At 43.2% G+C, this 16,237-nt stretch overlaps 1 protein-coding gene across 2 annotated transcripts in view; it reads left to right on the top strand.

Moving 5' to 3' along the window:
* The first annotated feature begins 1,732 nt into the window (after window positions 1-1,732).
* Window positions 1,733-16,237, top strand: part of med6 (mediator complex subunit 6) — a 24,249-nt gene continuing 9,744 nt past the window's right edge. Inside the window, exons 1-3 of one of the 2 annotated variants that reach the window (XM_072485943.1) lie at window positions 1,733-1,783; window positions 8,680-8,839; window positions 15,025-15,116. In XM_072485943.1, coding sequence (XP_072342044.1) covers window positions 1,762-1,783; window positions 8,680-8,839; window positions 15,025-15,116 — 274 coding nt within the window. In that variant the 5' untranslated portion in view covers window positions 1,733-1,761. Of the gene's footprint in view, window positions 1,784-8,679; window positions 8,844-15,024; window positions 15,117-16,237 lie in introns of those variants that run through there. The other variant, XM_072485952.1, reaches the window with a different exon arrangement.

Here is a 16,237-nt window from a genome sequence, read left to right as displayed (position 1 = left end):
GTTTTGCATTTTGCAAGCACGGGCTCGTTGCGTACAGCCTGTACCTTGCCCGTTGCAAACAGTGGCTGGCACATATGGCCCCCATACCTAGCATCACACTGGCACTGGAAGTCATATATCACATTACTCATTTGTGTGATAGACAGAACCTCTTCTATGTTTGACAGCAGCATCCTGTTAGTAATGAATATCACTCACGTTGCTATCACATAGCAGTAGTGTGAAATAGTAGCTTCACCAGTTATTCAGATTTTTGAGATTCCTTACCTGTCCTGAGGTAGACTGGACTCTTTTCAGGGCCAAAAGGAATAGTCTCAGGTCCATTCATGAATTTGTGTGATATGCAGCGTGGAATAATCTGATCAGGATAGCTCGCAGGATGCATTTAATTTGCCCTATTTCAGCATCAAGCCTGCATGGTGAGCAAATGGCTCTGGTCCTAGTTACAAGGTTGTCGATGAGGCCAATCTTATAGCATGTAGAATTGTAAGAATCCCAACAGTAGACTGGAGTAGAGAACGCCCAGTAGATTTCTCAACTAGTACGTCAAGGAACAGGAGAAATAAATCTGGATTGTTCCTCCCCTATTTCAGCGATATGATAAAGAAAATCGTAATATATATGAAAAATAGTAATTATCTCTGCTTGTCATGTTTGTTATTGTCAACGTTTCAGCATAAATTGTGTTTTGCATTCGTTTTACTATGCTAAAGGTGCTATATACAAGCAATCTGTTGTTGTTGCTGCTGTGAAGCCAGAAGGATTCAAATACTACAAAATTAATACACTGGGCCAAAGGACTCTTCAAACTGGAGAATGCTCAATACTGAAATAACTTGGGGTAACATTCTTCAGTTGATCTTTAGCGATTAATTGAACAAACGATAGAGAGCTATCAGTTCCAATGAGCCTTCTCGTCATTTCTGTGGCATTGGGTTCAAACTCTATTTGTGCCACAGCATACAATATAAAATATTAGGAATAACGCAGTTCACAAGAGATGGAATGACTGCTCGAAAATGTTTCACTGGTGAACGTTTTGTTTGCGATTGAAAACAAATTATTATAAAACGGTATCTGGTGAAAGGGCCACCAATTTGAAATGGTAACTCTCCAGAAGGAAAAAAACAGTAAAAACTGGAAAATAAGAATACTTTGGTCCAAACACTTTTTTTTTTGCTATTAGGTTTGTTTCGCTTGCCAGATACTTCCTGGCTTACTGACTGTCCCAGCGTTTTCTGCTTTTAAACAACTTCAGCACTTCTGCCTCACCACGCCAGGGACCCAGCTTCGATTCCAGCCTTGGGTGACTGTGTGGAGTTTGTACGTTCCCTCTGCGTCTGCATGGGTTTCTTCTGGGTGCTCCCAGTTTGAAACTGGCCAGGCCAAAAATTGTCCCTCAGCGTCCAAATGATGTGCTGGTTAGGTAGAGATAGGGCAGGGGAGTGGGCCTAGGTAGGGTGCTCTTTTGGTGGTCTGGTGCAGACTCGCTGCGCCGAATGGCCTCCTTTAACATTCAAGGGGTACTATAGCTTATTCTATGTGGCTGTGGTACTGTGCTGTTTTTTTAATTCTAACACCAATGCAGATTGACGATAGCTTGCAGGACTGGCGAGGTCAAAGCTCCAACTCATGTTTGCACAGTCTGCTTTCAGCTCTCCACCTGGACTCCATTTCCCAGCGGCATTGCTGGTCCGCGTCATCGTGATGCGCCGCTTAGTGGTGACGCAGTTTCCGTGCGTCGGGTTGGGGGAGACAGATATGGCGGCGGTGGACAGCAGAGGTAAAGAGCAGCTTCAGCCCCTGGAATATGTGAGCTGGAGGAGGAGACAGGAACCTCCCCGGGGGCTCATATTCCATTTATCACTGTACAGGGTGTGTCGTATTGTCCTCCTGTGTCTGTGGTTATTGTTTTAGAGGAATATCTGTTAACAATTAACCTTCTATTTCTCTGCCCTTTAGTTTGCTCACAGTGTTTATGATCTATCGTTTATTTTATTTCTCACAGTTACACTGGCTTTTTTTAAATGAACCATTTGTAATATTTACTGGAGTCCAGAAGACTGATTATGTTTCTACTTCGCTCCCCCACCCTAGCTCTGAACTCTCCTATGCCATAGAATCATTATGGTGCAGAAGGAGGCCATTCAGCCCATCGAGTCTGACCCTCCAAAAGAGCACCCTACCTAGCCCCACTTACCCCTCCTATCCCTGCAACCCCACCTAAGCTGCACACCTTTGAACACTAAGGGGCAATTTATCATGGCCAATTCACCTAACCTGCACATCTTTAGACTGAGCACCCAGAGGAAACCCACGCAGATATGGAGAGAATGTGCAAACTCCACACAGAAATTCACCCAAGACTGGAATCGAACCCAGGTCCCTGGTGCTGTGAGGCTGTACCACTGTGCCACCCCACTGTATCTCTCCCTGATTTCTCTCCTGTCTCAACTCATGCCCTCTCTGAGCTCATCTCAGCCAGATCCCCCACCACCACCTCTCCCGACACCTTCCTGCTAATTTGCCGATGACTCAACTCTTGGCCTCCATGTTAGCTGATATCGTTCGTGATTTTCTCTTTTTCGGTGCTGTCCCTGTTGCCTTCAGATCTGCCATCATCACTCCTCCTCGCCTCTAAAGAAACATTGTCCCATCTCCAACCTCCTTTTCTGCAGAATCCTTGGAATGTCAACTCCCAAATCCACACCCACCTTTTCATTTACTCCATGCATGAATCCATCCAATCAGGTTTCCATTTCTGCTACATTGAAATGGCTCTTATCTAAGTCACATTGATATTTTACTTGGCTGTAACCAAGGCAAACTATTGGCCATCACCCTTCTTGGACTATCTGTAGATTTTGGTTGACTACATTATCCTCCATCACTATTTCTCTGTTGCCCCCCTTGGGTGGGATTGTACTTTTCTTAGAGAATCAATGGCAAAAGCGTCTCTTCCTGTGCTGTTATTTCTGGAGACCCTAAGGATCTAACCTTGTTCTCTCCTCTTTCTCATCTGAATTCTGTCCCTCATTGACATCTGAAAGCACTGTAACATATTCCTCCACCTGCTCATTATTTGAGGCTGAACCAGTCTGTTTCCGACTTTGGTGTTCATCTGATCCCAAGATGAACTAACCACATATCCTCCCCATCAATAAGGCAACCTATTTCTGCCTCTCTAACAGTGCTCAACCCTGTCCTGTTTCAGATGATCTGCTGCTGAAACCCTAATCTGTGCCTTTATTAACTCAAAATGTGAGTATTCTAATATTTTCCTGGTTGGCCTGCTGTCTTGGATCATGCTGTTTGACAGTGCTTCTTGTTAAGCCTGCCAATGTGCCAAGTATTTCATTCTGCATTCCTACCAAACCTCCTTCTATAGCGTTAACATCATCATTTGTGTCCTATGCAGGATGGCTCACTTGTGAGGCATCTCTCTGATGAACTAGCATCTGCACTACCTTTGCTCCATGTCCTGAATGCAGGCCACCCATGCCATCTCTTGAAGTGCAGAGCTTACCTCTGAGCTATCCTCTAGATTACAGAGTATCAGAATTTGAGCTAAAATTTAGTGACGGCGTTTCTTTAACGTCACCATTTTCACCTTCTTTCACCTTATGCTCCTGTGCCACTGCCAGGCCGGGTTGCAATTGGTTATCTTAAAAGAGGAAGTTATGAGGGTAAAGTTCTGGTGAGGGGAGAGGAGGAAAATTAAGAGCTGCATGTTTACACCACCTGCACGTTCTAAGTCACAAGTGATTGTCAGATGTGATGTAAGAGCGACGAGGATTGGGTGTGAAGACACTGTCACCTTCTAGTGTTTCTAGCACTGCTGCCTACGGCGCTGAGCACCCGGGCTCGCTCCCGTTGCCGGGTCACTGTTTGTGTGGAGTTTTCACATTCTCCCTGTGTCTGCGTGGGTTTCACCCCCACAACCCAAAGAGAAAGAGGGAGCAGGGACACAAACAAAATGTAGAAAAGTGAATAAGAAAAATGATAGATGGAGAAACCAAGGGCAAAATTCAAACAGGTCAAAAGAGAAAAATATTGGGAGCAAGACAAACAATGTGGAAAAGACAAATTTAAAGGCTCTGTGCCTTAATGCACGGAGCATTTGCAATAAAGAGGATGAACTAATTGCGCAGATAGATATAAACGGGTATGATATAATTGGGATTACGGCGACATGGCTGCAGGGTGACCAGGGATGGAAACTGAATGTCCCAGGGTTTTCAGTATTTAGGAAGGACAGCCAAAAACGAAAAATTGGTGGCGTGGCACTGCTGGTTAAAGAGGAAATTAACACAGTAGTGAGAAAGGATATTAACTCTGACAATGTGAAGTCTGTATGGGTAGACTTGAGAAATACCAAGGGGCAAAAAACATTAGTGGGTGTCATAATTAGACCCCCAAATTGCAGTGGTGATGTTGGGAATGGCATTAAGCATGAAATTAGAGATGCATGTAATAAGGGAATATCGGTGATTATGGGTGATTTTAATCTTCACATAGATTGCGCAAATCAAATTAGCCGCAATGCTGTTAGAGGAGGAATTCCTGGAGTGTATATGGGATGGTTTTCTTGAGCAATATGTGGAGGAACCAATTGGAGAGCAGGTCATCTTAGACTGGGTACTGTCTAATGAGAGGGGAATCATTGCCAATCTGGCTGTGCGAGACGCCTTGGGAATGATAGAATTTTTTATCAAGATGGGGAGTGATGTAGTTGATTCAGAGACTGGAGTGCTGAACCTTAATAAAGGAAACTATGAAGATATGAGGCGTGAGTTGGCCTTGATAGATTGGGAGAGTTACTTAAAAGGATGACAGTAGATAGGCAATTGCAAACATTCAAGGAACGCATGGGGAAACTGCAGCAACTGTTCATTCCTGTCTGGCGCAAAAGCAAAATGGATAAGAGGGCCAATCTATGACTTACAAAGGAAATTAGAAATAGTATCCGATCCAAGGAAGAAGCATACAAATGGCCAAGAAGAATAATAGGTCTGAGGTTTTGAGTAGAGAAGCAGGGATGTATTGTTGCCATTATACAGGGCCTTGGTGAGACCACACCTGGAGTACTGTGTGCAGTTTTGGTCTCCTTCTTTGAGGAAGGATGTTCTTGCTCTTGAGGGAGTACCAGACTGATTCCAGGGATGGTGAGACTGTCATATGAGGAGAGATTGACTAGGTTGGGATTGTTCTCGCTGGAGTTCAGAAGACTGAAGATCTCATAGAGACTTATAAAATTCTATCAGGACTAGACAGGGTAGATGCAGGGAAGATGTTACCAATGATGGATGTGTCCAGAACCAGGGGTCACAGTCTGAGGATTCAGGGTAAACCATTTCGGATAGAGATGAGGAGACATTTCTTCACCCAAAGAGTGGTGAGTCTGTGGAATTCATTACCACAGGAAGTAGTTGATGCTAAAACATTGAATATATTCTGGAGGCAACTAGATATAGCTCTTGGAGCGAATGGGATCAAAGGCTATGGGGAGAAAGCAGAATTAGGCTATCGAGTTGGATGATCGTGATGAATGGCGGAGCAGGCTCGAAGGGCCACAAGGCCTCCTCCTGCTCCTATCTTCTATGTATCTTTGTTCAGGGTAGGTGGAGTGGCCACGCTAAATTGCCCCTTAATTGGAAAAAAAATTATTGGGTACTCTAAATGTTTTTTTAAATCTTCCATTGTTTCAGCCCCACCATTGGCCATATCTTCAGCAATGGCCACCCAGTGATGGTGAGCACTGTTCCCTCTCTGGATCTAATGTACAACTGGGTCTGACCCCTGCTGGTTTGCACCAGCTGCCTGGGGTGTTGTCCTGAAAGAGAGAGAAGTGTGTCATTGCGTGTGGTACAACCTTTTGCGGTAACAAGACTATCGTGGTTGAAGAGCTGGCAGTGCGTGCAAATGGAGAGGTATGAGTGTGTGATTTGCAGCACTGCTAAAGTGTGTGAGGGTGAAGTGCATGTTAGGCATAAGTCCTGAAAGAGATTGTTAGTACCAACGTGATGGTGGTGTGTTACATTGAGCAGTGTGAGGCTAGTCGTGCTTAGTGGGCTCAGACATTTGAAGGTGCATTCACTGACCATGACCACTCATGTGAGATCATTGAACTTTTTGCATCGCTGCATCCAGGTCCTAGGGTCTTAAGTCATACTCCTTTAATCCTTTAAGCTTCAATTTTGTTAGTAAGTCCATCACACAAAGTTTTATCAAGCACCTTTTGAAGGTCCATAATCACATTATCAATCACACTACCCCCACCAACCTTCTGTGCTTCATCGTCACTCAATCTAACTAGTCAAAAGCCATTTGCCATTAACAAATCCATACTGCTTTCCCTTTATCAGCCCATAATTTTCCAAGTGCCAGTTAATGTCGTAATGGATTGTTGTCTGTGAAAATGACCCATCTCAGAAACATTAGGAAAGGATCACATACTTGCAAGAGGTAAAACTTGGATGTGAGAATTGATCGAGTATTTGGGGAATGGACACCTAACGTTGACACCCACTGAGTCAGTTTAAATATATACTGCAGCATCTGTTCATGTGCTGTAATGATTTTACTGCATCAGACCAGCTTAACAGATGAAAGACCACGGGCAATCTATTTCTTCATTTGGTCAGTTTGGATTTTTTTTTGGAAGGAGACAGGTAAAAGAAATTTCACTAAATCAGAGCCTTGGATTCGGTGTGGTTTCCTTACCATTGCGGACATAAATGGGAATGTGTTGCTTTATCAAGTAATTTGCAAAAAATGTGTCTGGGGAAAAAAACACTCTGCTTCTCAGAATAAATGCTGAGTGTTCATGGCAGTTTTAGGATTGATGACTAAATGTTGGGGAGAACAGATGGACTTTCAGAAAGCTTCGGGAGGCAGAGTGGTGCTAGGATTTTGAGAAAGTGCATCCAAAGGAAGTATTCTATTTATGGAGCATATTTTAAAAAAAATACAAATTAGAGTACCCAATTATTATTATTTTTTTCCCAATTAAGGGGCAATTTAGCGTGGCCTATCCACCTAACCTGCACATCTTTGGGTTGTGGGGGTGAAACCCACGCAGACACGGGGAGAATGTGCAAACTCCACACAGACAGTGACCCAGAGCCGGGATCGAACCTGGGACCTCGGCGCCGTGAGGCAGCAGGGCTAACCCACTGCGCCACCGTGCTGCCCCTATGAAGCATATTTAATGACATTGGGACAGTCCAAAGTACTTTACAGTCAGCGAAATATGTTTGAAGTGTAGGCACTGTTGCAGTGTAGGAAATGTAACAATTTGCTCACAGCAAATGGCAATAGGATAATGACCAGCTCATTTGTTTTATTGACTTTGATATATCGGCCTGGCCACCAGGAAGAACTTCCCACTTCTATGAACAGTGTCATGGAATCTTCAACGTTCACCCGAGAGGGCAGAAGGGACGTCAGTTGAACATCTCAGCTGAAAGATTGCGCTTAGAAGAGTGCAGCCCTCACACAGTACTGCACTGGAGTGTCAGCATGGTTTATACATCGTTCTGGGAGTGGGGCTGAGAGGTCTAAAGACAATTGCACAGCTGTTAAAAGCGAGAAAGGGGCTGCACAGTAGACTAGAGGGTTCAGTAGGGAATGGAAGGCTTGAGGAGGTTGCAGAGGTAGTGTGGAATTTTATAGATGTGGCTGGCGCAAAGGTGGAAATAACTGGTAAGACCCTTAATAATTCAGTCGGTGAGTGCATTACCTGGTGTGGGGTTCTGTATAGAACATCAAGATCTCTGTTTGAATTTCCATCTATGTTGATTTAAATAATCCGAACCATGCAGGTGCCAGGCTATCCTAATTAGCCTTCCAACTCTGCACTGGGGGCGTGGAAATTCAAACAAGGTTCCTTTGGTTAAGACTCTTGCTTAAATGTGTACAGACCAGCTGGAGCGGGAATTAGAAATTGCTAAGATACCTTCATAATTGAAATGCCTGCCTGATTGCCACTGTCTAGATAGATACAAGAGAATCATGGGCATTTGGGATGACACTGACTGATGCTCCAAAAAGTAGCCCATTGCTACTTTCAGAAGGTAGGAGTGTGGAAGAATTTAAAGGCCCCCTAATACAGTCAACTTTATGTTGTCTGGGGCGCCACCAAACAGAATTTTCTGCGAAACAGAATTTCTATTGGGCCTGTTCTTTAAAAATTTTAAATGACTCTCATCTTTCAGAAATAGGTGCTAAGACTTGTTCCCCATCAGTCACACAACTGCTACATGTTTGTCAAGCTCTGGTTAGTTGTTGACCACGACCTGCCTTTGGTCCGGCCTCAGCCTCCCACTGCTCTGCAGCACCATGTCGCCTCGGCGCTGTTCACTAGATCCGCGCACTTCCCCATCTCTCACACGACCTCAATACCCACACCACCACAAGACCACCAGGAGCTTTCTGATTGGTTCAAAACGCGGAACTCTTGGATAACTGCCATTTTTGATTAACCAGCATCACCCATTCCCCACACAAACCAAATATTAAAAATTTTACTGTACCTAATTAATTAAGCAGGTCAATTTAGTTAATGCTGTGTGCCAACTTTGTTGTGTTTTCTCCCCTTCCCTTGCATTCCAAATGGATTACTGCAGTTAACATTTTTTTTTAAATTGCTCCTTACATTGTGTATTTTTGTTTTGTCAGATAACCTCCTCGGGATCTCATGGGTGGACAGTGCTTGGATTCCAATATTAAATCCTGGAAATGTGCTTGATTACTTCTCTGAAAGAAGCAACCCTTTTTACGACCGCACTTGCAACAATGAGGTGGTCAAAATGCAGAGGCTTAGCCTGGAGCATTTGCAGTAGGTATTGGTTGTTAATCGATATGTCCTGAAATGTGATTGTGCTTAATATTTTCCTAGAACTGTGTCCAAATCCATTTTCTGTATAGTAATAATTTTTAAATTTCAATCGCCATTTAGGCTATATTGCTGTAGATAGGCCAGTCGCACAACATAACAATATAAGATGGCCAAATGGAATATATGGACAATAATTCTAAGCATTTGGAAGTCTAGGCTTTTGATTTGTCATCAAAACCTAGTTCAAATTGTTACCTGTCAAGTGAGGCCAAAGTTGATTTTAATTTAAAGGTAATGTTTGGTCCCAATTTCAAAAGTTAACTCATAAAATTTGGTATATTAGTGTGAACTTCAAGGACTTTTTTTCCCCCATTGTCTTTACTCTTTGGTTTAAATCCTTTTTTTCTTTTGGTTTAGATTTTCACTTTGCTGCTTCCAGCTGAAGGGTGGTAAAAGGAGGAGGGGATGAAGAGAGAGGTTAAAGGGGATTTACACAGGGTGGTGGGGGCATAGCTGAGGTACTAAATGAGTACTTTGCATCTGTCTTTACCAAGGATCAAGATGCTGCCAAAGGCAGTAATTGCAACAGTGAATGGCTAAAAGTAGATAAGGAGGGAGTATTGGAAAGGCTGGCTGCACTAAAACACAGATAAGTCAGCGGGACTGGATGGGATGCATCTGAGAATGCCGAGGGAAGTAAGGGCAGAAACTGTGGAGGTACTGGCCATAATCTTCCAATCCTCCTTCGATATGAGGGTGGCACCAGAGGATTGTAGAATTGTAAATGTACAAAAAAAACAGTGTAAGGATAAACCCAGCAACTACAGGCCAGTCAGTTTAACTTCAGTGGTAGGAAAGATTTTAGAATCGATAAGGGGAAAGTAGTAGCATGGATAGAGGATTGGTTAATTAATAGAAAGCAAAGAGTGGGGATTAATGGGTGTTTCTCTGGTTGGCAATCAATAGCTAGTGGTATCCCTCAGGGATCAGTGTTGGGACCACAATTGTTCACAATTTACATCGATGATTTGGAGTTGGGGACCAAGGGCAATGTGTCCAAGTTTGCAGATGACACTAAGATGAGTGGTAAAGCAAAAAGTGCAGAGGATACTGGAAGTCTGCAGAGGGATTTGGATAGGCTAAGTGAATGGGCTAGGGTCTGGCAGATGGAATACAATGTTGACAAATGTGAGGTTATCCATTTTGGTAGGAATAACAGCAAAATGGATTATTATTTAAATGATAAAATATTAAAACATGCTGCTGTGCAGAGAGACCTGGGTGTGCTAGTGCATGAGTCGCAAAAAGTTGGTTTACAGGTGCAACAGGTGATTAAGAAGGCAAATGGAATTTTGTCCTTCATTGCTCGAGGGATGGAGTTTAAGACTAGGGAGGTTATGCTGCAATTGTATAAGGTGCTAGTGAGGCCACACCTAGAGTATCGTGTTCAGTTTTGGTCTCCTTACTTGAGAAAGGACGTACTGGCACTGGAGGGTGTGCAGAGGCGATTCACTAGGTTAATCCCAGAGCTGAAGGGGTTGGATTACGAGGAGAGGTTGAGTAGACTGGGACTGTACTCGTTGGAATTTAGAAGGATGAGGGGGGATCTTATAGAAACATATAAAATTATGAAGGGAATAGATAGGATAGATGCGGGCAGGTTGTTTCCACTGGCGGGTGAAAGCAGAACTAGGGGGCATAGTCTCAAAATAAGGGAAGCAGATTTAGGACTGAGTTTAGGAGAAACTTCTTCACCCAAAGGGTTGTGAATCTATGGAATTCCTTGCCCAGTGAAGCAGTAGAGGCTCCTTCATTAAATGTTTTTAAGATAAAGATAGATAGTTTTTTGAATAATAAAGGGATTAAGGGTTATGGTGTTCGGGCCGGAAAGTGGAGCTGAGTCCACAACAGATCAGCCATGATCTCATTGAATGGTGGAGCAGGCTCGAGGGGCCAGGTGGCCTACTCCTGCTCCGAGTTCTTATGTTCTTATAACCCAGGACAAGATTAACAATCACTTGGACAAGGGTGAATTAATTAAGGAAAGCTAACATGGATTTGTTAAAAGGCAAATTGCGTTTAACTAACTTGATTGAGCTTTTTGAAAGGTAACCGAGAGAGGGTTATTGAGGGTAATGATAATAATAATTGCTTATTGTCGCAAGTAGGCTTCAATGAAGTTACTGTGAAAAGCCCCTAGTCGCCACATTCTGGCGCCTGTTCGGGGAGGCCGGTACGGAAATTCAACCCGCGCTGCTGGCATTGTTCTGTATTGCAAGCCAGCTATTTAGCCCACTGTGCTAAACCAGCCCATGTGGTAGATGTGTCCAAATAATGTTGTAGATGTACAAATTATGTTTATAAAGCTACCATATAATAGGCTTGTCGGCAAAGTTGAGACCCATGGAGTAAAAGGGACAGTGGCAATGTGCATGCAAAGTTGGGTGAATGACCGAAACCACAGACTAGCAGCAAACGGTTGTTGTTCAGACTCTGAAGAACATATACAGTGGGGTTGCCCGGGGTCCATACGAGGACAGCTGCTTCCTTTGAAATATATTAATGACTACAACTTGGGTGTACAGAGCACAATTTCAAAATGCAGATAGGAAGTCTGGAACTGTGAGGAGCATAGTGATAGACTTCAAGAGGACATAGGGAATGGGCGGACAAGTGACAGGAGACATGTAATGCAGAGAAATGTGAAACTCTGCACTTTGGTGGCAAGAACAAGGAGAGGCAATAAAAGAGTACAATTTTAAATTGAATGTCGGGATTCTATGAAACAGGTGAAGGTACAGAAAGACCGGGGGGTATTTGTGCGCAAATTGTTGGAAGTGGCAGAGCATGTTGAGACAGTGCTTAAAGATGAACACAGGATCCTGGGCTTTAAAAGTTGAGGCGTTGAGTACAAAAGCAAGGTGGTAATGATGAGCCTTTTTTCAAACAATCTTTTGATCTCAGCCGGAGTATTGTACCAAATTCTGGGCACCGTATTTCAGAAAGGATGTGAAGGCTTTCAAAAGGCTGCAGTGATGATTTGCACAACTGGTTGCATAGATGAGGGACTTTGGTTCCATGGATAGATCGGAGAAGCAGAGGTTGATCGAACAGAAGTATCAGAGGAAATTTCATAGCGAGGTGCAAAATCAGGCGGCATCTAGACAGAACAGATAGCCAGAAACTGTTCCTACTGATAGAGGGCTGGAGAGCCAGAGGACACAGATGTAAAATGATTGACAAAGGAGCCAAAGGCAATACAAGAAAACATTTTTTTAAATATACAGTGAGTGGTTAGGAACTGGAATGCACTGTCTGCGAGGGTGGTGGGGGCAGATTCAATCATGGCTTTCAAAAGGGCATTGGATAAATTCATCAAAATCAAACCACAAATGGATCATATAGCCCCTTTGATCTGGAGTGGGCCTTCACCTACCAATAATCTGGATTAGCAATAGTGAGGCCCAGGGATTGAATCCTTGCCACTATCTATTTTACTGGACTATACCATATCGCACCACACTTATGGGAGGAAAAATGTACATGCACTGAATCAGATTGACGTTAATGCTGTAAAGGTAGCAGATGATTAATTTTAACTGCGGCCAGGCAAATGTAGGATATTCAGTCCAAAACTGTGTGTTTCAGTAATCAGCGATTCTGCTCGATATGTGAGAGTCATTAAGACACTTCCACTGAAGCTTGAAAATGGATGTTCACTTTTATAGTGAACTTATAAAGTAGGATGTTTATAATTAAATGACATGATTTGTACTGGCTTTTTAGAAACGGTTTCATCCACATGCAGTGGCATGACTTGCAGAGCTATATCTTTATCTGACTTAACCCTGAGGTGCAAGCATTAGTTGAATTATTGTGCAAATTGTATCTATTTTGCAGAAATCAGCGAAGGATAATTGCTCCTATTCCTGCATTTAAATTAAGGCTTATGTTAAAGAATTCTTAAAGTGATCTTAAATGAGAATATTTTTTATTGTTCTCTGCCAGCATTAGATACACCTGTGTCAGATATTGGGTAGGTTGGATACAACCCAGAGTTTGTAGTTACTTTGAGTCTGCGTTGACATTCAAGCCCCAGCAAAGTATCCTCCATTGTATCAGTGTACTGCATGCAGTTTTCCACATCACTGGTCTTAGTCACCTTTCTGAGTGTGGTTACCAGATATTTGCAATATTCGTGGTTACTTGAACAAAAATTGTGTTCGCCAGCCTGATCCTTACTAGCCTTTGATTTCAATGAATACCAGGATCAGCCCGTAAAAATCTATTTTACCATTCATCCTCCTTCTGTTGTGCCATTGTTGTCCCAATTAGATTGTTGGCCATTAATAACCTTGCTGATGCACATTAATTGGTCTGTGCTTCGGATGTGCTTGTTAACTGTTGATGCCTCCTTCTGTTCTCCTGGACTGATGAAAATGGAAATTTCTCTGTGCTTGGCATGCTGAGATGGGGGTGGAGGTGTGTAGGGGGTGGTGCTAATGATCCCCTTTACTGTGTTCTTGTAACTCTTAGGGATTGCGTTGTGGCGTGGTCTTCAGCTGGATTTCAGGTTTTGGAGGAAAGAAGAGGTTTTATACAAATGTTACAAGCCTAAGTTAACGGATCTTATTCAAAAAAAGTGTATGGATAATCCGAGACTGGGCAGTTTAGCCTTGGTAGTGGGAAAGCCTTTCGAACTGATAATCCAAGACAAAGTGAACCGTCACTTGGACAGTTGTGGATGAATTGAGGAAAGCTAGCCTGGGTTTGTCTAGGGTGAATCAAAACTATCTAATTTAGTTGGGTTTTCCGATGAAGTAACTGTCCACTTTTGGACTCCAGTCCAGATTTTTAATCAGGCTTTTCTTTCTTAGCATCTAGTTCTCCTGAGATATCCATAAAGCATTTGATAAGGTACCACATGACAGCAAAGTTGGAGTCCATGGAATAAAAGAGTTAGTGGCAACATAGTTACAAAGTTGGCTGAGAGACTGGAAACAGAATAATGGTGAATGGTTGTTTGTTTTGCACAGGAGGAAGGTATACAATGATTAGGAGAGCTGGGACTGCCCTTGAAGAAGAGGAGCTTGAGAGGAGATTTGATAGAGGTGTTCAAAATCACGAGTCTGGACAGAGCAGATAGAGAGAAACTGTTCCCATTGGTGGAAGGGTCCAGAACGAAAGGACACTGATTTGAGATGATTGGCAAAAGAACCAGATATGACACAAGTATAACCCAGTTTTTCTGCTCAGCAAATATTTGGGATCTGGATGGCACTGCTTGAGAATGTGGAGAGGACAGATTCTGTTGTGGCTTTCAAAAGGGAAATGGACAGTTATCTTTATTTATTCATTTATGGGATGTGGGCATTGCTGGCTAGGCCAGCATTTATTGCCTATCCCTAGCGGCCCTTCAGAAGGTGTGGTGAGTTGCTTCTTGAACCGTTGAAGTTCCTGAGGTGAAGATACACCCACAATGCTGTTACAGATTTTGCCCCCCAGCGACAGTGAAGGAGAAGCGATATATATCCAAGTCAGGGTGGTGTGTGACTTGGAGGGGACCCTCCAAGTGGTGGGGTTCCCAAGTATCTGCTGCTCTTGTCCTAGATGGTAGTGACATGGGTCTGAAAGGTGTTGGCTAAGGAACCTTCGTGAGTTACTGCAGTGCATCTTGTAGATGGTACACACGGCTGCCACTGTCCCATGGTGGTGGAGGGATTTGATATTTGTGGAAGGGGAGCAATCAAGGAGGCTGCATAGTCCTGGATGGTGTCGAGAGTTTTTAGTGCACTCATCCAGACAAGTGGTGAATATTCCATCACACTTCTGAATTGTGCCTTGTAGATACTGGACAGGCTTTGAGGGGGGTGTCAGGAGGTGAGTTGCTTGGTGTAGAATTCCTAGCCTTTGACCTGACCTGGTAGCCACTGTCAGAAGAGAGAAATATTTGCGGGGACTAGGGCGAAAGGCAAGCAAGTGGGACTAGGTGAGTATCTCTACAGAGAAATGGCATGGACATGACAGACCAAATGGCCTCCTGTGTTGTCACCATGCTCGAACTCTTTAGTCTATGATCTTTTATTTGCCACCATTGTGGAGCACTGAGTGAGAAATGGAATTAGTGGCGATGGGTGAACCTGGCGAAAGTATAATTTTAAACACTTGCTTTTGTTCTGGTGCAGCAATATGACCGGTTTGGAATACATTCTACTGCATGCTCAGGAGCCTATACTGTATATCATTCGAAAGCAGCATAGGTACTCCCAGACACAAGGTAAGACATTTCTGTATCCGTGAAGCTGGTTGTTGCATCATATGTTTACGACAGAGCAGTTTTACAAAACTTTGTTGTTGTACTGGATGTTGTAGATGTTTAGAACGTTGTGTGTAGACAATTTCGATAAAGGTCCATTGCAAACTTCTTTGTCCACGTGAAAGTTGCAGCGCACAAAGTAGTTTGCTTTCATTCCAGCTATACTGGATTATTTTCAGAATGTTGGGTTAAGTGAACAGAAAATGTAAAACATTGCGGCAAAGATGTGTATTCAGTTTTTGAAGTTAGCTGATAAAAATGAAGATGGGACAATTCAGTCAGACGTTGTAGGATTGACTAATATTTGAATTTTCTGTAGAAGAGTCAATACAGATGAAGGAATATGTAGTGGTTGCAGAATTTTTCACCCTAACCCCATCATATAATTTGCTCTGTGCTACTAGAACCTTGGGTGTTTACCACTCGACTCATCGAGTCTGCTCCTCCCTTCAATATGATCATGGTTGATTATCTAGCTCAACGCCACATTCCCCACGCTGTTCCCAGATCCCTTAATGCCACTACTATTTGAATGTGTTCTGTTCAGCTGTGCCAGTTACTGATACAGTTACTTAATGCTTGTGCCTTGCAGCATAGCCCTAGATTCTTGCATACTCCTGAACTGATACTGTCTAGGAAGAAATATTTGGTGAAAATGGGAAAAGTGAAAATTCTTGGCATCTCCTAAGGAATCAAAAATGCTTTCTCCACTTCCTGAGTAAAACTATTACACTTGGTAACTATCCACATTTGTAGAGCTAAAGCCATGTGTCCTTTTTCTGACAAAGGGAAGACTGCAGCTAGGTGAAAATGTTGTTGGGCGGCACGGTGGTGCAGTGGTTAGTACTGCTGCCTCCGGCGCTGAGGACCCGGGTTTGATCCCGGTCCCAGGTCACTGTCCATGTGGAGTTTGCACATTCTCCCTGTGTCGGCGTGGGTCTCACCCCCAACCTAAAATATGTGCATGGTAGGTAAATTGGGCTGGCTAAATTGCCCCTTAATTGGGGGTGAAAAAATTGGATACTCTAAATTTATCTAAAAAATTCATGAAGATGTTCTTGCTATACAGCTTGTAACCATTA

The sequence above is a fragment of the Scyliorhinus torazame genome, chromosome 2 (genome assembly GCF_047496885.1).
Source record: "Scyliorhinus torazame isolate Kashiwa2021f chromosome 2, sScyTor2.1, whole genome shotgun sequence".
Lineage (NCBI taxonomy): Eukaryota > Metazoa > Chordata > Chondrichthyes > Carcharhiniformes > Scyliorhinidae > Scyliorhinus > Scyliorhinus torazame.
The sequence above is the reverse complement of the archived record's forward strand: the minus strand, read 5'-3'. Positions and strand labels throughout refer to the sequence as shown.